Source organism: Poecilia formosa, unplaced genomic scaffold (genome assembly GCF_000485575.1).
Source record: "Poecilia formosa unplaced genomic scaffold, Poecilia_formosa-5.1.2 Scaffold236, whole genome shotgun sequence".
Lineage (NCBI taxonomy): Eukaryota > Metazoa > Chordata > Actinopteri > Cyprinodontiformes > Poeciliidae > Poecilia > Poecilia formosa.
The window spans coordinates 231,946-253,730 of record NW_006800175.1 but is presented as its reverse complement, the minus strand read 5'-3'; the positions used below and the strand labels follow the sequence as shown (position 1 = coordinate 253,730).

At 38.6% G+C, this 21,785-nt stretch overlaps 2 protein-coding genes and 1 long non-coding RNA gene across 8 annotated transcripts in view; 2 read left to right on the top strand and 1 right to left on the bottom strand.

Moving 5' to 3' along the window:
* The window catches only part of smarcd3b (SWI/SNF related BAF chromatin remodeling complex subunit D3b), a 48,601-nt gene extending 33,460 nt beyond the window's left edge, over positions 1 to 15,141 (top strand). For 4 of the 6 annotated variants that reach the window (XM_016680194.1, XM_016680195.1, XM_007569085.2 and 1 more), the window contains 11 exons: positions 1,329 to 1,371; positions 3,480 to 3,602; positions 3,730 to 3,855; positions 4,644 to 4,739; positions 9,668 to 9,769; positions 9,875 to 10,036; positions 11,014 to 11,111; positions 11,205 to 11,340; positions 13,676 to 13,798; positions 14,375 to 14,476; positions 14,580 to 15,141. In XM_016680194.1, the coding sequence (XP_016535680.1) occupies positions 1,329 to 1,371; positions 3,480 to 3,602; positions 3,730 to 3,855; positions 4,644 to 4,739; positions 9,668 to 9,769; positions 9,875 to 10,036; positions 11,014 to 11,111; positions 11,205 to 11,340; positions 13,676 to 13,798; positions 14,375 to 14,476; positions 14,580 to 14,633 (1,165 nt within the window). In that variant the 3' untranslated portion in view covers positions 14,634 to 15,141. The remainder of the gene's footprint in view (positions 1 to 1,328; positions 1,372 to 3,479; positions 3,603 to 3,729; positions 3,856 to 4,643; positions 4,740 to 9,667; positions 9,770 to 9,874; positions 10,037 to 11,013; positions 11,112 to 11,204; positions 11,341 to 13,675; positions 13,799 to 14,374; positions 14,477 to 14,579) is intronic. The other 2 variants (XM_007569086.2, XM_007569089.2) reach the window with 1 other exon arrangement.
* Positions 15,142 to 15,621: 480 nt separating this feature from the next.
* On the top strand, positions 15,622 to 17,976 carry LOC107838287 (uncharacterized). The gene is made up of 2 exons (XR_001664352.1): positions 15,622 to 16,258; positions 16,296 to 17,976. It is a non-coding gene; the product is annotated as an uncharacterized LOC107838287 (long non-coding RNA).
* Positions 17,977 to 19,441: 1,465 nt separating this feature from the next.
* chpf2 (chondroitin polymerizing factor 2) overlaps positions 19,442 to 21,785 on the bottom strand; it is a 7,579-nt gene continuing 5,235 nt past the window's right edge. The window contains exon 4 of the mRNA XM_007569084.2: positions 19,442 to 21,204. Coding sequence (XP_007569146.1) covers positions 19,933 to 21,204 — 1,272 coding nt within the window. The 3' untranslated portion in view covers positions 19,442 to 19,932. The remainder of the gene's footprint in view (positions 21,205 to 21,785) is intronic.

Below are 21,785 nucleotides of genomic sequence, written 5' to 3'. Positions count from 1 at the left end.
CAGTTTTATTTCAATTTTTAGGTTTTTAGATGAAGAAAAATGTAAGCATGTGTTAAAAAAAAGACAAAAAAAAGAGGATAAATACATTTTCTTCTGTCTTCTGTTGTAGAAATTCAATGTCAAAATAGTAAAAACCAAATAAAAAACCTGTACTTGTTATTAGAACCATACTTAAGAACATTACCCCATTCTGTTTTATTTTCTGGGTAAAACTATTAGGAGCCATCGTGGAAGATTCAAAGACTCACATGCGTCTTGCAGACTCTTGGTTTAGATGGACGGCCACTTTTGCCGAACTTGTTCCATTTTCAGATAATTGTTCAAGCTTGTTTTATTCTAACCGAAGGCTGGTTTGAACTTCTCCAGAACCTTCTACCTGGATCTGTGCTGGTTCTCATGATGCTGCTTATTATCTAATATCTGTAGCAAACCTTCATAGAACAGCTGAGTTTACATTAAAAAGAGATGGACTATTTTCCTTTACAATAGGTTGTATTAGTTTTTATTTAACAAGGTCAGATTTCTGAAAAACACACAAGATTTTCCCTCCACTTCACAGTTATGCACTAATTTCTGTCTGAATAGGAAACATTGAAGTTGACAGAAATTGCAAAAGGTCAAAGGCTCCGGGTATTTTTACGAGGCACTGTACGTAGGATGCAGCATGCTGAAAGAAAGGTTATGTCTGCAATGAGAACGATAAGTTTAGATCATCTTGAGATGAGTTATTCTAATTTGTTGTTTTTTGCAGTGTAGCACTAGCTAGTTGTTTTTAGACGCTGTCTTTTTGCAGACACAGACGACTTGCATGAGCCGCGCTGCATATATCAAGGTGCCCACAGATGTTTAATTTAGCAAGCAAAGGAAACTGTAGTGTGATTTTTTTTATCTTACAAGCATCAGTTTTTTGTCTTCCTTAGTAGGTTAAAAAAAAAAAAAAAAATCATGAATCAATGAGCACACATGCACACAGCGGAGACTCTGCATTCCTAAAAAGCTTCTTTCGAACACACATCCCGTCGCTGATTCTGCAGTGTGTTTGTGCATCTGTCTGTGTGAGTTGCGGTGAAACGTTTCAGGTGAGAGATGTGTGATGTGACACTTTCTGGGCTGTTAGAGGCTCTCACTCCCCAGGTGGACGGCTGCATTTTCAGTGAACACACAAACACAAGACCACGCACACACACACACACACACACAGCTGGGATGCTGGGGTGCTGGATATGGCCCAGCATTTTAGCAGATGGCCTGGGTGCTACGCTATCAGTCACCATAGTAACATGCTCTCTTTTTCCTCTTTCTCTCTGTCTTTCTCTCCCTGTCTCTAGTGCTAAGAGAAGGAAAATGGCAGACAAGATTCTTCCGCAAAGGGTGAGGCTGCATATATTTACCTTTGTTGTTCTGTTGTTTTTTTCTGTCTGTCTTTTTTATCTCCTCTGTGCAAAGAAGAAGAAAAAAACCCTTATCGCTTTTTGATGCCATGGGATTCTTGGAAGGTGCTGACGGCTGGATCATTATTTGTTATTTCCCAAAATGGGAATGGAGAGGACGGGCGGAGTGATGAGAAGTTTTCTTCATGGGTTTTATCCTGTTATTTGAATGGCTGCTCGTTGATTTACTCTGTAATTGTCAGGCTTAGATGCAAACACATGAAAAAGTGAAAGAGGCAGCAGATGACTCATGTTCCCACAGGTGAGAGTGGACCGTTGGAGGTGCAGATTTGTAAGTCCTGTCCGCTGAAGCTGCAGCTGGACTCCAGCCTTACCCCCTCTGACATCACCCAGACAGAGATAACAGCTAGCGTGGCATGGCATGGGGCGGCACTGACAATGAGTCAGGCCTGGGGAATGTCTGCCAGACTCCTCCACCAGCTCGCCGTCTCAGCCCAGGCAGATAGAGAAGGAATGAGAGGGAACAATGAAGGCAGGAAAACATGAAAGTAGCAGCAGCAGGGAGGGAGGACAGGGAGCTGGAGGAGTGTGTGTGCACAGTTCGGCGAGCAGCAGCAGCCCGTGATGCTGGGCCGAATCCCGCTGATGCTGGGACGACATCCCGCTGATGCTGGGACGACTTTCATCAGTATGGTAACACTTGAGTTCTGGCTATTTGTCTGCATCTCATTCTGATCCCCTGCTGGACGCTGCGGAGCGACCCATTAACGACAGCTAGAGCTGTGGCTCTAAGTTAGTCGAGTATTTTATTCACCTTCAGTTCATGTCACTACTGCAAGGAATCTCATTTATACCCAGAGTGAAAAGGTATCTGGCTGCTTACATGTTTCTTCTGTTTTGTTGAAGAGTTTGAGATCATCAAATAAATCAGCATATCAAACAAAGATAACCCAAGTAAATACAAAAAGGTGTTTTTTATTAAGTATTTCATTTATGAAGGAAAAAAGCTATCCAAACAAACGTCAAGGTTGCCAGATCTGAGAGCTTCCAACATAAAAACAAGATAAAACCTGCCCAACTCCCAAAAAATCTGCCTCTAATGAAATGAATGTTGAGAAAAATATATATATGCCATGATAATAACATCACCTAAATAAATTCAAAAAGCAGATTTTTTTATTAATGGTTTTATTTATCAAGGGAAAAAAGTTATCCAAACTAACATCATGGTTGCCAGATTTGACAAGTTTTCAGCCCAAAAACAACATAAAATCCATCAAACTAAAAAGAAAACTGTATATTTATTTGTTTATTGTGATCATTGACCCAAAGTGCTCTAAGTTTAACATCACAAACAGGAGGGCGTACATTTTCCTTTAGGATTTTTCTTGAAATCAGAATGAATATTTACTCCAATTTAAGCAAAATATTGAGATCCCAGCCTACCACAGCGTCTCCTTTATGTTTAACTGTTGGTATGTTGTGTTTTCTTCGAAATATACTGTTTTGCTATGATGGCATCAAACCAGAAACATTTTATTTTAGCATTTTTGGATAGTTGGCTAACATAAGATTGAGTCTGTAGAAGAAATTTGAGGAAGAGGACCTAAACATAAGTGGCCCATCTTGATTGTGTTAATATTGGTCATATTTGATTATAAATATTATACAATGGCCAGTCTTGTTCCTTAACATATGAGAACAATAAGATGCTACAGCATAAAAAATAAAGAAAATACAAACTGGATTAGGTTTATATTTGATTTTACCAACATAGGCCTTTTTTAGTTCTTAGCTAGTTTAGCTTGCATCTCATTCTGCTCTTCTTTAGTAATAAAGAGGAATAAAATATTTTTTTTAGCATTATTTAATGGATTTTGTTCGATCTGGTAACCATCATGTATTTAATTTCTCTTTGGGATCAATGAAGTATTTTTAAATTTGAATTGAACCCCAAAAAGGCAGCTTGTCTTCTTAATAATTTTCACAATAATTACACATTTGAAGAATTTTTTTACTTTATAATTAAGTGAGTGAAGGTTATTTTATTCAAATTTCATAACACGGCGTTCTCTTCCTCCTGAGCAGATCCGGGAACTGGTACCTGAATCTCAGGCCTACATGGATCTACTGGCTTTCGAGCGCAAACTGGACCAAACCATTATGCGTAAACGCGTCGACATCCAGGAAGCTCTGAAGAGACCAATGAAGGTAAATAAAAATAACCCTTTTTTAAAAAACTTTTTAGTGGTTTTTCAGCCATTATACAGCACCTCCATTTTTATTTGTGATTATTATTCCATACTAAACTGAGCTCCTGATTTTGCCCTTGTGTCAGCAGCAAAAGCGTAAACTAAGGCTCTATATTTCCAACACGTTCAACCCAGCTCGACCTGACGCTGATGACTCGGATGGCAGCATTGCATCATGGGAGCTGAGGGTAGAGGGAAAGCTGCTGGATGATGTAAGTTTTGTTTTATGCTCCCAAACTGTTTTGCTGTTTATAGTTAATTATTATTTGCATATTAAGATTTTTTTTCTACAGAATATTGGCAGGTTGAAAGTAGAGCTGGGCGATGAAGCTTAAAAATAAAATCCCCCATTTTTTTCATACTGGAACAAATTTTAATTTCAATTTATCTCACCTTATTTTCTAAAAAATAAATTACAAATGACGTAAGATATTTTCAATCATACCTCCTGTGAGTTGTATTGGCTAAACAAATTTTTGTGTAGTTATGAGAAAAAACTGTAAAACAAGATGGTCGCCTTTAGCACCGGTGAATAAAAAGATGCAGATTTTTTTTTTTTTATTTAATCTTTAAAAACAAAAATTTGATTTAATCGGTAACGTCTACTTATTGCCCAGCCCTGTTTGAAAGTTGTGTTTTTATTTTGCAAGTTAAATGGATGCGTACTCTTTATTAAGGCTTGTAATTAAACCCAGAGCTCTCCTGGGCTTTCAGTCACTTTCTTTATTGATGTACTGTAATGTGTTGGCTGAGAGAATAACATGACTAAATGGTGAGAAAAGGCAAAATGATTTGTTTTGTGCCATAAGATCTGACATTCATAACAGGGGAAAGCTTTCAAAACCCACAAATATTTTCAGTGAATCTCGAAGGAAGTGAACCATGAGAACGATTACCGTGTTACTTTCCCTCTTTGTGGTTTGTCTGAAGTAATGATGCGATGGGAGAATTGATGAGATCCTCGACATGAAATGACTGTTTTTGTCTGTCTGTTCTGCAGCCGGGGAAGCAGAAGAAGAAGTTTTCTTCCTTTTTTAAGAGCTTGGTGATCGAGCTGGACAAAGAGCTGTACGGTCCGGACAACCACCTGGTCGAGGTCGGCACACACTGCGACTTTAACGCACAAACAGGAAGGTCACACAGCATGTGGTCTCATAAAGGCCAGAACAATTTGACCGAAAAGTAAAAAATCTGATTTTTTTTCATACCAGATCCGATTTATGATTTCAATCGTTTTTTCTTTTCTCTCTTTCTTTTCCAAAAAATAAATTAGAAATTTTCAAAAAGTGGCTTTTATCCCAATCATCCCTTTTGTAATTTGTACGACAAATTATTAGGGCCAGGCTACAAGACTTTTGGTTTAATTACAAGAATATTGTCAGAAAATTTACAGAACGAATTGTGTAATTTCACTAGAAAAAAGTGATTTTAATGAGACTCTTTTTGTTATTTTTTTTGTGTTGCAGTTATCATAAAATTACTACTCTATTCTCCTGATAATATGACTTTATTCTGGTAATATTAAGACTTTATTCTGGTATTATTTTGCTTTTGTCATATGACTTTATCCTTTAATAAACTGCAAAATCTTGTCCCTAATATTCAGTCATAGTTACCTGCATTCAAAGTGTAAATAAATAGAAACTGCAAAACATTCTTCGGTGCGCTGATGTCACCCAAAGAGTTAATTGCTGTAAAAACAATCCAAAAATTAAACCTACAAAAAACAAAATTTAAATTAATCAATAAAATCAATTTAGCAACAGCCATAATCCCTTGTTCCTGTTCTCTTAAAGTTTTTACATTTTTAACAAAACTGTCAAGAAAAGATAACAAAAAAATCTGGAAAAATCTGCCCTTTAGCCAAACAATTCAACCCTGAAGTGTAGCTGAAAAAATAAAAGATTTGTGAAAAGCAGCTTGCTCTTCGCTGCCAAAGCTTTTGCCTTTTTATTTCTCTATAAAAATAATAACATCTGACCAAACCTCAGCAGACCCAATCAACCGGATTTAGCACAATCTGCGCTATTGTTGTTGAACTAAAACTCAGTATTTCCAGATATTTTACTCGTCCTTTAGAAGAAGTCAGCAGATCTGGTGAGAAACTGTTTTACTTTAAATGAGTCACAATGTAACGACTTCATGTTACGTCTCGGATTCGCTCAGCTTCTCGCCAAGAATAAACTCGGGAAAACTGACACAACTCTCACGTCTGAACTGAAAGTAGAGCGAAGAGGTGGTCGGCCCGAGACCAAGCAGTTCAGCTCATGACAGCCCCTTAAAACCACGGCTTATTATTGTTTCACGTCACTTATTATGAATGTGAAACAAAGGACATGTTGTTTGATGAAAGCTGAATGAAGAGAAACGGTTTAGAGTCTCACTTCACTGATGCCAACAGATGAGCAACACGTTAATCATACAACGGTGTGCAGAGGTTTTGTAGCGTTTAAAGTTCTCCTGGTCTTTAAATGTTTCAGGGGGATTTTTGCTGCTTTTCTCAAATTTTTAATCTGGAACATTGAGATAACTGGAGATTCCCAGTGGCTGTTTTAGTTCTGAAAACTGATGAATTACTGCAGTTTTATCTTGTCTGAAAGGAAAATCTGGGGAAAATCTTGCAATTTATGTTTCGTTTATCATCTACATCCATTTTTTCAGTTATCTTTGTTACTTTTCCATATTTCTTTTAAAGAAATAGGAACAAATTGTCACTTTTGTGGCAGTTTCTTTGTAAGAAATTTAAATAGATTTAATTCAAAAGTACCTGATTTATTTCAAACGGAAATTAAATGTCTTCAAAGAGTTGTTGTGGATGGTGATGTTGTGACGTTGTGGCAGGAAGGATCTCCTGTAGCAGTCAGTGTTGCAACGAGCCTAAAGAGGCCTCTTACTGAAGACTGTTGCTGTTTGATTGTCTCATGGCTGTCATGACAAACTAACAGCTCAGAGAAACAATAAGCATTGCTAATCCACCTCATTTGCTTTTGCTGCTCCTCTGTAAATCTTTGTCTGGCTGTATGGTGAGAAATCCAGGCAGAGAGATGTTGGAGTAGGGGGTAAGATCCTTGATAAAGTACCTGAAGATCCATTTTAAACAGGTTTTTTTGTTATGTGAAAGAAAGTTTAGGAGTCTTTTTGTGTGTGTTTTAGTTATTTGTTGAAACCAAAAAGCAAAACAGAGCATCACTATGAACCTGGTTAGATACTGAACAGAGGACCAGTTAAAATGAACCAGAAACAACTATAAAATGTTAAACTCTTAATTAAAGGGGCAGTATCATGTAAAATTAACGTTTTTGAGCTTTTCGTCATGCTATGCTGTTATTCCCTCATCAGAAACATACATGGAGCGTTGCTTTGATTCTTACATGCATGTTTGAGAAATCCTTTTATCTCCATGGCAACCATTCAAGAGAGTTAAGAGAGGAGCCATGGTGTGATGACTTCCTGAAAGGTGGAGTTTCAGAAGTAGCTGGAGTTTTTAAAGAGACAGGTGCCCAATTTCAAGGCGCTAAATTACAGTCATATTTTATATATAACATTTCTATAACAACAGAAGTGTGTAGTAGAATAGCAGCATGTGAGTGGAAAACATATTAGAACAAACTAAAGAAAGTCTAGGCTACCACCTAAAATCTCAGTAATTTCATTAGGTTTGTCATTATGTGATGAAAAAAATGAAAATGTTATTTTTACTGTAGGCAGAGAAAATGAGCCGCAGCGAGACCATTTAATTCCAGTCATTAGAGACTCAAGGTTTGACTTGGATTGGTAAAATAATGAGTTGTGAACATTTCTTGGCTACGCTCAAAATCAAAAAATCCAACTCAAACCCTCAATAAAATTAAAAATGATGTACGAGTGAGTGAGAATCCAAAAACGCCAACTTTTCCTTTGACATGTCACCCGCGCTGTAAATTCTCCTTTTGCTCCGCCGGGACAACATTCACACGTCTTGAACAGTTTGTTCCATTACCAACACGGAGCGTCTCTAAAGCACTGGATCGGACTTTCCAGCGCCGCAGTCAAGGTCAATGATAGTTTCCCTCATTGAAAATTCCCATTTTGTCATGTCTGGCTAAATGTTGAGGAACAATGATCCCATCTCGCCTGCTCCTCGTCATGTTCTCATTGGTTAAATTGGAAATAAAGCAGGATGAGACGCAGAGGAGCATGCAGATTTTTTCTCCAACAGCAGAAAAATAGCTTTCTTTAATTTCAAGTACACAAGGTTGTTTCAATATGCAGATGGTGGAAATGGCAGCCTGGTTATTATAAACAAACAGCAGCTGCCCTTCACTCTGCATCTCCATAAAAGTGTAAAAAAAAGAGAGAGAGAGAGAAAAATCCACTTCAGGAGTTTCAAAGTGAAAATGACGGCCTTTCAAGGTTCCTCGTTTTTATCAACCCGACTCTAAGGTGCTTCTCTTTAAGTGATTTTCAATCAAAGGAATTTCATCCCCCTCTTGAGGTGCATTCAGTGCTGGATCTGCTCTGAGAGCGGCGGCCATTGGTTGAAAGAAAAATGTGTTTTTTATGCATCTGAGAGGAAAGACAGAACTGACTCTTACTGAAGTCTTTGTGTTATTAGTTTTATGCACTTGTTTTATCATAATTTACAGTCACGCTTTCATCTATTTTTTGGATTGCAAAAACACAGAAAAAAATCACTCAAGGTTAGATCTATAAATCCTTTTTATAGAAGACAAAAAAAATCCTGGCTAAACCTTTGCTGTCTTGTGTTTATTCTTCTCATTGTGTATGACTGCTGTAGAAATATTTAACCTTTTATCAAACAGTGCTGCCTGTGAAGGTCATCGCTCTGATTATTGTGTTTTAATGGTGAAAGATTTCCACTGTGTTACAGCTGTTTATATAAATTTCATCCTAAAAGATCTGGAAACTTCAAAGCAGTTGCATAATATCAGTCTGAAAAATCCAGCCTTGAGTTTCAGTGCATTTATATATATTTAAATATATTTAATAAATGTATTCCCTCGATAAAATAACTGGTCTCACTACTTAACTTAACGCCAAAGCACTACAGCAACATGGTGTTCAGCAGAAGCTAATGCTAAAGCACTAACTTCTGTTTAAATTATATCTTCCCTTGAAAGACTAAAAGCACCAATTTAGTTTTAGCTTTATAACTTACATGTTCACAGACGTTATATTTATATTTTGTTCTCTGTTGACCATGTTTTATTTTGTTTCTGTCTGTCTTTGAAATAAAGTTATGGGGGAAAAAAGAGAGAGAAGTGAGGAGAGGAAATGCATTCCGTCTTCAGTGCCTTCAAAATAAGAGCATGAATATTAATGTCTAACTTGATGCATTCTTAGCAATCAATAACCAAAACTTCAACATAGATGTCAAACTTTATTCAGCTGAAAGCTTAGAAAGCAGTAAAAAAAATTAAAAAGTAAATTACCCCTTTATAATTTAAGTGCACTAGATATTTTCAAAGTTGGCTAAAGTGCTAAACAAAAAAATTAGCTTTGCTATTAGCGCATTAGAAGAACTGTTTCCCACTGCTTTCTGGTTATATTGCTGCTTATATTCTGCTTCTTCCAATTCAACAGTGCTTTTTTTCCTATGAAATATGAAAGGTTGGAAAGATGAATGAATGAATGTTTCTATTGAGGTGAAAACATTACAGCTTACCAAAATAAACCTTTATAGTATAATGTAAGTACTATAACAGTATTGTTTTTAGATTCCTCTAAATTTACAGTTGATTTTAGATTTAGAGAAATGATAAAAATGTCTGTTTTAACTAAAAGAAATAAAATGCAGGTATTTATTGTTAAGATAATTGAGAGTCTACAATTTGACATCCGACAAGTGGAAATAACAGGCCAGCTGAGTCTAACACTGAGTCTGTGACAGATTATCGTTGTTTTCAGTAGCCAAATAATAAACATTATGTTTAATAATAATCTAATCTGGTGATGCCAAAACTCTCCAAAGCATGATTTAAACTTTTTTGTGAAATTAGGTTTTGGTCTGTTTTGCTCTTATAGTGGCACCGCACACCCACCACTCAGGAGACGGACGGCTTCCAGGTGAAGAGACCGGGAGACGTGAGCGTGCGCTGCACCCTGCTGCTGATGCTGGACTACCAGGTGAGGGCGCCACAGACATCTGACATGTACAGGATGGTAGATCCAGTGTGAATTATCTAATATGGATTGTTTTTATAGTTTTTATTAATCAGAGTGTCTCTGCAGCCTCCCCAGTTTAAGCTGGACCTGCGCCTGGCGCGCCTGCTGGGCATCCACACTCAGACTCGCTCCTGCATCATTCAGGCCCTCTGGCAGTATGTGAAGACCAACAAGCTGCAGGACTCGCATGACAAAGAGTACATTAACTGTGACAAGTACTTTCAACAGGTACAACATGTTACAGAAAATTAGACTATTAAGAGCAAAAGAAAAACAGCAACATGAACTGGACAGCTTTCCCAAAATATTTAAAACCCATAAAAACTGGAAGTGAGCATGTTTTTTAATAAAAAGTGATAAAGATGGCTGTGTGAGAAAGATAAAAAAAAAACATAGGATATGTAGATGTTTTGCAATGCTATGACTGAGTGTTGTTAACTAAAAAATAAAGAGTGTTTGACTATGTAGCGATAGCACAGAAATCTAGTATGAATAGCGTCCTTCAGGTTAGATAAAAAAAACTTTCTTTCACCGCTGCAGCATAATTTTCCTTTATAACTTTTGGGAAAAACTAACCTGTAATTTGAAGGCAGGTAATCAGTGGAGAACAAAATCAAAATGGTAATAAATCTTTTTAACTAAATTGCTGGCACAAAGCTTTTTATCCTCACTGATAATTTCTAAAATAATAAATGCAGCTTCAGCCCTTTTTTAATTAAAATTACTTTTTTTTATCTAGAAAATTTTAATTAGAACTCCACAACTCCCTATTTCAGTGAGGTGCAAACACAAGAAAATACCAAAGCCCATTGCTCTTAGCCACTTTTAAGAAATGAAAAGACAAGAAAACATTCAAAGGAGACAAATGTGTGTTCATCTAAGTCAGGAAACAGCTACAACTGTCTAAAGTTACCAGAATCTGCATTCAGAGTAGTAATTAAAATGGTTAAAACAGCTGGATGTTAGAGTAGTTTGAGCTAAGTAGCTAAGGTCAACACACAACCTGCATTCAATGTTAAAATTGTAAGATAAAAAAGTCCTGTGTTATCCAGTAACTTGGTAAAATCACTTGATTGAGTTCAATTGATGTGGTCAGTTTTTTCCTACATTTTATGTAAACAGAGAACAGTAAATGGGTCGCCTCAGGTTCATCACAGGTTATACTTTAAAGGTTTAATTTTGAAGATCCTTGTCCTGCTCTACAGATTTTCGACTGTCCTCGCCTGAAGTTCTCTGAGATTCCTCAGCGCCTCACTAACCTCCTGCTACCGCCCGACCCCATCGTCATCAACCATGTCATCAGGTTCAGACTCCTACTACATCAAATGAAATCTTACCTAAGTAAAACCCCTCTCTGTTTCCTCTGGATTCACTCATTCTCTTGCTTTCCCCTCAGCGTTGACCCCAACGACCAGAAGAAGACGGCCTGCTACGACATTGATGTGGAGGTGGAAGACCCCCTCAAGAGCCAGATGAGCAGCTTCCTCCTCTCCACCGCCAACCAGCAGGAAATCGCCTCCCTCGACAACAAGGTGAACGTTCTAAAGTCTTTGTTGATACCTGTCTTCTTTACTGAAGAAACCGGTTAATTGACAAACTTTTTAACTTTTCTAAGTCATGTTCGTCCACCAAATGATCTGAAAATAAGGGACACAACTAAGTTCACATTTTATATTGGAAACTTTGATTTTAACTTTAGTTGGTTTGGATTTAATTTATATTTCTCCCTTTTTGCTATAGCAATTGGGGGCTTGTCCGGGAAACAAAGTAATTAACATCTATTGTCTCATTTTCACTGAGTGTTACAGCACGGGTTGGTGTGGTTCAGAATGCTATTTTGTATGTTTTCATTTGTAAAAGCGGCCCATACCAACACAGACAGCACCATTCATGGGTCACCTTTAGTAGTAGCTTCATGGTAGAATGGTACGGTATGATTAGAGTGGAACTACTGATGTTACTGATGGGGGACAGTAAAACACCATTGGTTGTGACAAGCATGAGACAAAGGTGATTAGATTTAACCCTGTCTGCTGAGTGAGAGTCCAACTGGTGGTGGAAATGCTCTCCTGAATACGCCAAACCATAAAATGGCGTACCAAACCGCAGCAACCTGTGACGCTCCACTCATTAGAAACAAGGTCTGTCAGTCTGGAAAGGGCTACAAAGCCATTTCTTTCTTTGAGACTCCTGTGAATCACAGTGGGAATCCTTTTACACAAATAGAGAAAAAAATGGCAGAGTTGAACCTTCCCAGGATTACTCAGAAAACACATCAACAACCCATCCAAGAGATCACAGGACTTCTTAGAACAATAGCTGAAGCTCTGATGTTCCTCAATTAAGTTCAGTGTTTATGATCCAACAAGAGTGAGTCTGGGCAAAAATGGCAACCATTGGATGGCTCAAATACAGAAATCACTGCGTACCGAAGAAACATCGAAGGCTTTCCCAAAAAACATCTCGATGATCCCCAAGAGTTTGGGAAAATATCACGTTGGGAAACTTCTGTCCTGTTACGTCTGACGTAAAATTATTCCACAGTCCAATGTGTTGGTTCTGAATACGACCTTGAACTCGTCTTTCTATCAGTTTGTGATCTTAAGCTCAGACACAGTTGGCTTATTCTGCAGGAAAACGATCTAAAGCATGCCAGCAAGCATGAATGGGTCAAAAATGTATCAAAACGAAGGGTTTAAAGTAGCCTAGTCAAAGGCTGGACTTAAATAGGTGTTTATGCATGGAAACATCCCAGTATTGCTGAATTAAAACATCTCTCCAAAGAAGAGTGGGACCAGATTTCCTCCATAGTAATGCAAAATACTCACTGCCAATGAATTCTAATGCTTCTCTGGAGTTGTTGCTGTCAGTTTTGGCACAAACAGTGATTGGACTTAGGAGGCAAATACTTTTTATGTGGAACTGTATAAATAAAAACCCAAAATTTTTTCTAGACAGTAAATGATATAACATGCAATTACCTATTGAATTGTTTTCTGAAATGATGGTTGGAAAGCAACATATATGAGGTCTTGGGATGACTCCAGAAATTAGACGTGTGAAATAAAATTGCGGTCACAAGTCAATAAAAGCTGGAAGATTTTTGAGCCAACTTCTAAATGGGCTACATTTTATTAGGTTTTATAAAAATGGTTTTAGCTGCTTTGTTTCATCTGGGGGTGGGGGTTTTGTACGGTTATTATTTCTGCAAGGTTTCTTTTTTATGTCCAGTTCCTCTTTCTGTTTCATTTAGAAAACCTGGCGCTGGTTATTTCATTATGTGTAGTTTATGTTTCTGCCTATCTGGACTCTGTTACTGTTTATCACTCATCTGTTGTTCATTTGGGAACTGGTTTCTCAGCAGAGCCCCTTCCTGGTAAATCGTAAAGCTCCTTCATGGTAGACTTTTTTTTTGTTTTACATGAAAAGGATTGCAGAAGCATTGCTGGTTTAATGAGGCTGCACTTAGGGGGAAGTCGTCCTTTTAAGTTAAACAGAAAGCCATGCTTTGTAATATATGTAATATGTATGCTGATATGATTTCTATGTAAAATCTAAACATTTCTTCACTCTGTTTTGTTGCTTTGTCTCTCTTGTCTTGAACCCTGTGATACTTTAGCACCCAGAAATATTGGTTTCCCATAAAATATAAAGATTATGACATCAGTTTTGGCCACTGATGCGGCAGAAAATTGATGAACAAGTTTACGTAGCGATAAAAATTTAATTCCTTAATGATAGAATGAGTCACGTAAAACTTCTAATTTTGAACTAGGCTCCCAAATTGAGGAAGTGTTGCCAGGTCAGAGGCGGTGAAGGTTGGCTCTTCTGGTTCAGAGGTTTGAATCTGGTGTTTCTGTTTTCCAGATCCATGAGACCATCGAGTCCATCAACCAGCTGAAGATCCAACGGGACTTCATGCTCAGCTTCTCCAGAGATCCCAAAGGCTACATCCAAGACTGGCTCAAGTCCCAAAGCCGAGACCTCAAGGTTCCACATGCTCATCCATCTATCCGTCCATCCGTCCATCCATCCATCCATCCATCCATCCATCCATCCATCCATCCATCTGTTCATCCATCCATCCATCCATCCATCCATCCATCCGTCCGTCCGTCTTTCTTTTTTCCTGAACACTGTTGAAATATGCCTCATAAATACATGGTGAACTTTTGTATTTATATTAAAATCTGCTAAAGAGGAAATAATAACTCTTGAACTTTGACTGTGGAGCAACATGGAGTTATAAAGTGAAAAAACATGGCTACTCCTCTGGTCCCTCAAACTAAATGTAGCATTTTGTTAGACACTTCAATGTGTTTTGAGTTATAAACATGTATGAAATAAAAACATAAAGATTATAACCCTCAATATGATTCACGCTGAACCAAGAAATGGTTAATCACAATAGATTAAATTATTGATTCAATAATATTTAAGAATGCACTTAAAATGGTTTTTAATATTTACCAGCTTTGCCAAAGCTCGTAGTTTCACAGTTTGTCATCACCTTAGACATTTGCTGCAGGATGTAAATGGCGTCCATTTTTCTAACTTGTGCTGCAGTTGATGACTGACGTGGTGGGGAACCCTGAGGAGGAGCGGAGGGCGGCGTTTTACCACGAACCCTGGTCCCAGGAGGCGGTCAGCCGCTACTTCTACTGCAAGGTGAAGAAAGCCCACACACTGGCTCATCTTTTATAAGATCTCTTCTTCTTCTTCTTCTTCTTCTTCTTCTTCTTCTTCTTCTAACTCGCTGTTCTCCTGACAGATCCAGCAGAGGAGACAGGAGCTGGAACAGGCCTTAGCAGTCCGCAACACCTAAAGCGGAAGGCCCTCCTGAAGTTCTGCCTCTGGATTTTGAAGCTGTGTGTGTGTGTGTGTGTTTGGATTTTTGTGAGTGTGTGTGTGAGGCCAGCAGTGAAGTCTAGATCTTCAGCTGAACCTAAAGAAGTCCACATTCAGTTTGTCAACAGTTTTGAAGCTAAATAGGACTCAACAGCGGTTTGTCAGACCCAGATATGAATGCACTTCCTGTTTGAAAAGACCATGAAGCAATCATCGTTAGCAGCACTGTTGGCCCTCAGAGGCTCGGCTTTGTAAATATGTCCCGCAAAAACTGTCGACCAGCTGCTCACACACCTCCATGTTTGTGCTCTGGATGAGTCTAACCACGCACATTTTTTTATTTGTCCTCATTTGAATCCTATTTTTTTAAGGGTTAATTAATAACACCAGCAAAATATGAGATTACAGTTTTCTGGGTGGCTGCAGATTATAAAACACGATGTGTTGGTTGCATTCATTGTTTCTCCACCATGTTTAGTTTGCTTTAAAAAAAAAAGAGAGACTGACGAGCTAAAGTATCACCATGCTATCAGCAGTTTGTGACAGAAGTTTACATACACTCATCACTGCCATAAGTATTATATTAACTTTGTTCCATGAATAGTTTTTATGTTCAATTCTCCTTGGTGAACTAATTGTTTAACAACTTCAACTTTTAAAAAAACAAGATTTGGGAACTTTCAAGTTAATAAAATTTTATCTAATTCACATGAGGGCAAAACTACACGTACATGCTCTTATATAAACATACAAACCTCTGAACATCATCAATAAGTTGATTAATTTTTTTCTGGCTAAATATTTAACAAGTTTTCTTGGCAAAATGCACACAATTGGGTATTGTTGTCCAGCACAGGACTGTGATTCCAAACACACTTTAAAACTAAGGCCGGGATTTTAATTTTGCTTAATTAATGACTTTGATTTTAAAATGTTAACACAATTATTCCTTTTTTTTTTTTTTTTTTTTTAATGACTTTGATTTTAAAATGTTAACACAATTATTCCTTTTTTTTTTTTTTTTTTTACACTCTGTTCCCATGGGAACCTTTGTATTCGTGCGTCTCTGGTACGCCTGTAAATCCAACATTGTCTACAAACATCAGTGATGGGTGGTAATGCTGCTCTTGACCTACTGGGAGTTAATTTTTGCTTCAAAAATAATCTAATACGATGCTGGAAAAGATTATTGTGTCAAAGTTGTGCTAAAAGGAGCTAGCCTATCAGCAAAGCCATTAAATCTTAAACTACCATCTCAATATGTTACAACAGGACAGGCTTCCCCAATGTCAATATTGGCGTCCACATTTTCAAAGAAGCATTTTTTTTTCTTAAATTACATAAATAAGAGATTCCTGACGCACTAAAAGTATGGTATGGGTATAATATCACTTTGCACCAATCTGATGGTTGAATAACCTAAATAACAGACTAAAAATAATAAATATATTTGTTGTTGAGCTCATGGCTATTTATTCAATAATGTAGCAACAATTTAGCTTTTGATCAAAATGAGATTAATTACAGTATCTACAATTAACATCGAGTCACACAGCTTGTCAAAACTGGTTTAGGAAGCGCTACCTTGCCTGATGCTAGCAGGTTAGCTCGATGCTAGCAGTTAGTCTGATGCTAGCAGGCTAACGTCAAGCTTCTGAATGGGCACCCGAAATGTTTTGTAGACTGCACTTATATTTGAACTGGTACCAGTTCCGAAACCAAATTCAGAACCAATTCAGCCAAAAAGAGTGGTAAAATAGAGCCAGAACTACGGTATATGAAATGCTTCCTGATGCTACCGGAAGCTTCGTTTGAGGTACAACGTGCTAAGAGACGTAAACATATGTTTGTGGGTTTGTATGTACAGATTTGAGCCTTTTCATTATTAATTATTCGTTTTAAGAAACCTAAAATTAGCATCAGGATGAATGTTTATTAACTTCTGACCAAAACAGTTGCTGCATTTTAATGAAGGAAAACAATAAGATGTGACGATCATATTGGTTTGTTTTCTTCCTTTAATCACGTCACTGCGGTGGAAATGGGGGGGGGAAATAATCCCTTTCGTGTGTTTGTAAGATCAGTGTTTTGAAGGTTTTACCAAAGGATGCAACAAAAAGAAGCAGAGAACAAAAGAAACTGGACAAAAACACAAACCTGTGTTTTAAAAAATATTAATAACCGAGCAGTATTAGCAATTAAGTCCAAGTCTGTTGCATTTTACATTTTCTATGTTATACATGCACAGAGAAGGGGAAAAAAAGAATAATGAAGGGTAGTTCGGTGGAGATTTGAATGTAAATATGTTTTGGTGTCCAGCTGTACAGTCCACATCTGTTTGGATTACATGTTGCAGTATGGGAGCTCCATTGGTTTTTAATTATTCCCACTTTGGGGGTCGATTTATTTTAGTGTCTTACCGTGGGAGCTGCAACAAAAATCAGTCTCAGTAGCTGCAACAGAATATAATCTGCACCAATCTCATTTTACACGTTTTTTAATGACTTGTATGTATATGTTGTACTGTCGATTAGATTGTTTTTGGATGAGAGGGAGGATTACTTTGCACTGTGCTGTAAACTCTTTGTCGGGACTCTCTTTATTGTGGGTGAGACCCTCTTTATTATCCCAGCGTACACAAAAATCGACCTATGCATGCTCCATGAACATGGATCAATACATCTGATGAGGCAGTCCGTGTAAATATGAAAAGGTCTGCATAGATGTGTACGTAGCCAAGGCAGGACTCGGCAAGTTTGCTGATAGCGCCTTCTTGAAATTGTTTGTTTTTTGCCAAAAAAGAAAAAAAATAATAATAACTTGTCCTACCAGCAACTAACTAACTGTAGGTGTGAGCTGTATGTTTTCATTATTGGGACTAAGTTATATTCACTGCACTCTGTAGGTAGCTGTAGCTAGGAAATCAGTCCCGTGTCTCACCTGGAGTGTTTCTTTTTCTTCTTTTTTTTTATTCATAGCATGTCCAGGACATTTATAATGTTGTCACTGAATCACTAACCCCCTCTTGTGGAGGACACCTAGAGCTGCAACTCCTCTACATCAGAATCATCACTACTGTATTAGTCTGTCACCGATCCCTGTCCATACTGTTGCATGTGGGTCTGAGGAGTGGGAGCTACTCTCTCTTTGTTTACACTGAGGGTCACCGACAGGAGGTTAATAATAATAAATAATAATGCTGTATATCTAAAGGGTTTCATGATCATGTTCTGTAAAGAAAAAGAGGGGAATACAGCTGTAACATTGTGAGACAGCCTGGATGTAAATAAAGAAGCGCTTGCCAAAGTTTGTAAATGCCATCAGATGTGAAGTCTCTTTTGTTGTTCATCAGTTTTCTATGGCTTAAAAGCAACATGTTCATTTATTAGTATGATTTTAAAATCCACGTTTTGGAAACTGATTTGGAAAACTCTTCTTCTGCCTTTTTTTGTTACTAATATGAATTATTGTCATTTTCATCCTTAAAGTGTCAAAATTTCAACTTTATATTTTTGGGCCTCTGATGTCATTTTAGTTGTTAAATGATTGATAATTTGATTGTTTACTCAGTTTACTCAGACCTTTTACCAAATACCTTTTTACTCTTGAGTAATTTCTTGGACTGTTAATTTTTACTTTTACTAGAGTAAAAATATATTGAACTCTTCCTTTTGGTTCTCTACCAAAGTCTGACCAGAAGTTAATGTTCTTTGGGATGATTAGAAGAGAATGCAAAGCGCCTAAATATGAAAATTAAGATGTTTTTTTTTAATAATATCTGCTACTCGTTGCGTCGTCACATAAATGACTTTGCCTCAGAAAAATGTTTCAGTTCCGGCTCATTGGTGGGGTCTGCTTCCTGCAGGAGCCCGGCGCTGTTTGGAGGCGGCAGACAAGAGTTTTATTGTTCCTGAAGGAAGCAGGTGGTGGCCCTCCTTTCCACTGTGACCTGCGGCGGAGCTGGAGCACCTTGCTGCCTCAGAAAGAGCCTCTTTCACTGCGCTGCTATTCTCCTGAGCCCACGGCCCCTCTCAGGGGCGAGGGAGGTTAGCGGGCCTCATTTCGCTGCATCAGCAATGAGGCTGCATGAAGCGAGGCATTCAGGGTTCTCCACAATCCCAGCGTCGGGGGTTAACCACGTAATGCCGGGGCGATCATTGGCTGAATCGGCCCGTCGTCTGGGCAAAGGGTTCACGTCTGGACCAGGGTAGAGACTTTTCAGATTTAATGTGAGGAGACAAGGCGGGGCGTGGAGCTGAGGAACAAAATGTTCATCAGAACCAGAGAATGGTTCCTGAACATCTCTGCTCCATTTTCCAGCTCAATCAAAAACAATTCTTCTGAAATAATTGATCTCTACTTTGTCTTTTGACCTGAAATTCCCACCAGATCTTAAATATATTTAAAATATGTGTAAATTCAGAATTTAAGGCAGGGAATAAGTATTGAACACAGCCAGAAAAAGCTGGTAAAAGGATTGGAAAGTCAAGAAAATAGTAATTCAGTCCATATTTGTGACCTTAAAAAAACCTGTGCAACCCAAGTCTTTTTATCAAATACTTTCTTGGATGGCTACTTTTTATTTTTACTTGACTAAAAATAGTGCTCTTCTTACTTACACTCCCAACGTCTGTGTGTAGAAAAAACAACTATAAAAAAAGCAAAGGAAAATGAAAAATGCTGCACATATACAAAAACTAAAGTCAATATCAATATCTGATAATAATGTTGTTTTGGCTCAATACATATATTTACAAATACGAATAATAAAAGAAAACAAGCAGCTGTGCGTAAATTTTACTCTTTAATACCTCTTACAAAAAAAAGAACATTTTCTAAAGAAAAAGGCAGCCAATGGCTTCAGCTCGTTTCCAGTATCTGAACAGCTCCACAATGGAAGACTTATGGCTCAAGTGATTTTCTTTCCAATGATTATTAACAAAGAAGGCCTTTGTTTATATGTTACAGATACTGAAATACGCCTAAATATATAAATACCGTCTCAGAGGCTGAGAACGCAAACAGCAGGAATCAGAGTAGCATCTATGATTCGTTGCTGTCTAGACGTGACACATTTCAAAAGGTACAAAAGTAAAAGTCAAAAGTTCCCGTAATGAGCAGGGATACTTTCAGCTGCGAGGTGTAAACAGTTACGGTTGTTATTATTGTTTTTTTTTTGTTTTGTTTTGTTTTTAATTGATCCTGACATCTTTGTACCATTAGATTTCCAGAAAAAAGAGGATTAAATCCACAGTTATCTGCATTAGACCGGTGTTTTATGTGCTGTTGGCCTGGTCCTGCTCGAACAGAGCCATGGCGAGGTGCGACCGCGACCCCAGACTCTCCAGGTTGCTGAGCACGCAGCGGTGGTAGATGTCCTCGCTGAACCGCGGGTTGCACGCCCGCCGCACGTACTTTTGGATCAGCGCCGGCTCCACGGCCCGGAACACATGCAAGCCGGAGTAACGCACGAAAATGTCGTAAACGTCCATGCTCTCCATCAGCTCCTCGTTCTCTAAAATGTCGGCCGCCATCTTGGTGCGTGCGCTCATGTAGTCGGCGTTGTAGAAGCAGGCTTCGTCGAAGACGTGGCGGTCGAAGTGGCCGTCACGGAGAGACTCTGAGGCGAAGGTGGAGGAGGCAGACGGCTGCTGGTCGCGGTAGATGACGGCGGGGTTGAACTCCTGGAAGTGGACGGGGAAGAAAACCTGCCAATTGCTGATGGCGTTCATTCGGCAGCGGTTCAGGAAGTCCGCGTTGACCTCGGTCCAAACACTCGACAGGAAGAAAAGCGTGTCAACAGGGTGCTTCTTGGAAATGATGTCCATCAGCTTGACCTGTGAGGGAACCTCCGTCTTCACGCTGATCCAGGGAATCTTCACGTCGCCGTAACGTTTTTCCACTTCGCCGATCATCGACTTGACCCCAGCGAATACGTCGGTCTGGCTGACTCTCTGGGCGTCGAAGGGGTCGTAGATGAACAGGAAGGTCAGTAAGACGTTATCGTGGGTGTCCAGGGTGTTCGTCACGTACATGTCGAGGAAGTTACCCACGTAATCCTGATCCTGGGCGGTGACCGGCAGGATGACCTGCACCCGCGTTGCCTCCGTCACGTAAGGCATGGGGATAATCTCGACAGCGCTCAGAGGTCGCAACAGGTTGACCCTTTTGGCAATGACCTGGCTGTGACCTTTCTGGGTGAAAGCCTCCAGCGCCAGATCCAGTATGTACTCCATCCCACGCGTGGGATCGAAGCGCCTGTAGCCGTTCAGCAGGCGCCGCTTGCGGAAACGGAGCTGCGGCTGGTAGCGCTCGTTGAGCCGCTCCACGGCGACCTCCAATATGGCGCTGACGTCGGCTCGGTCAGCTCCTCTCATCTCACATTTGGGAGAGCCGTCCGTGCAGGAGTAAATGTGCTCCTCGGTGAAGTAATCCCAGTTTATGACCTCGAAGCGGGTCTTGGGTTTGAAGGGGGAGTTGATGCCGATTGGCCACATGACCCCAGCCTTACCCTCAGGGGTCAAGTGGCTCAGGTTGCTGATCTGCAGCTGATGGATACACCAAAAAAATAAATCTTTAAAATATAAAACCAAAGTAAAATAATACCTTTAAGATACCTGCTGTTTATTTAAATTCCAAATAAATTTAATTAACTCATTAGCAAGTTTGCAGGGTTAAAACTAGGGCTGAAACGATTAATCAGATTAATCGTGATAAATGGATCACTGAAATAATTGCCAACTAACTTAGTAATCGATAAATTGTAAGAATAATCAATCGAGTAATGGATTTCTAAAATAATTGTTAGCTGCAGTCCTACTAATAATTATTTTAGTAATTGATTATTGCAATTAATCAATTAATCGGATCAAATCTTTTGGGCAAATTCTGCAGATTTTTCATTTAATCACATAAACTTTTTTAACAATATTAGAAATTTGTTTTAAAAAATGCAAACAAATTATTATTTTTTTTTAAATACCAAAATAATTTTTTTTTAGGTTAATTCCAATAAATTATCATTCCTTTAGAGCAGTGTTTTTCAACCACTGTGCCGCAGCGGCACACTAGTGTACCGTGAGTGATCGTCAGGTGTGCCGTGGAAATTATTCAATTTCACCTACCGTAT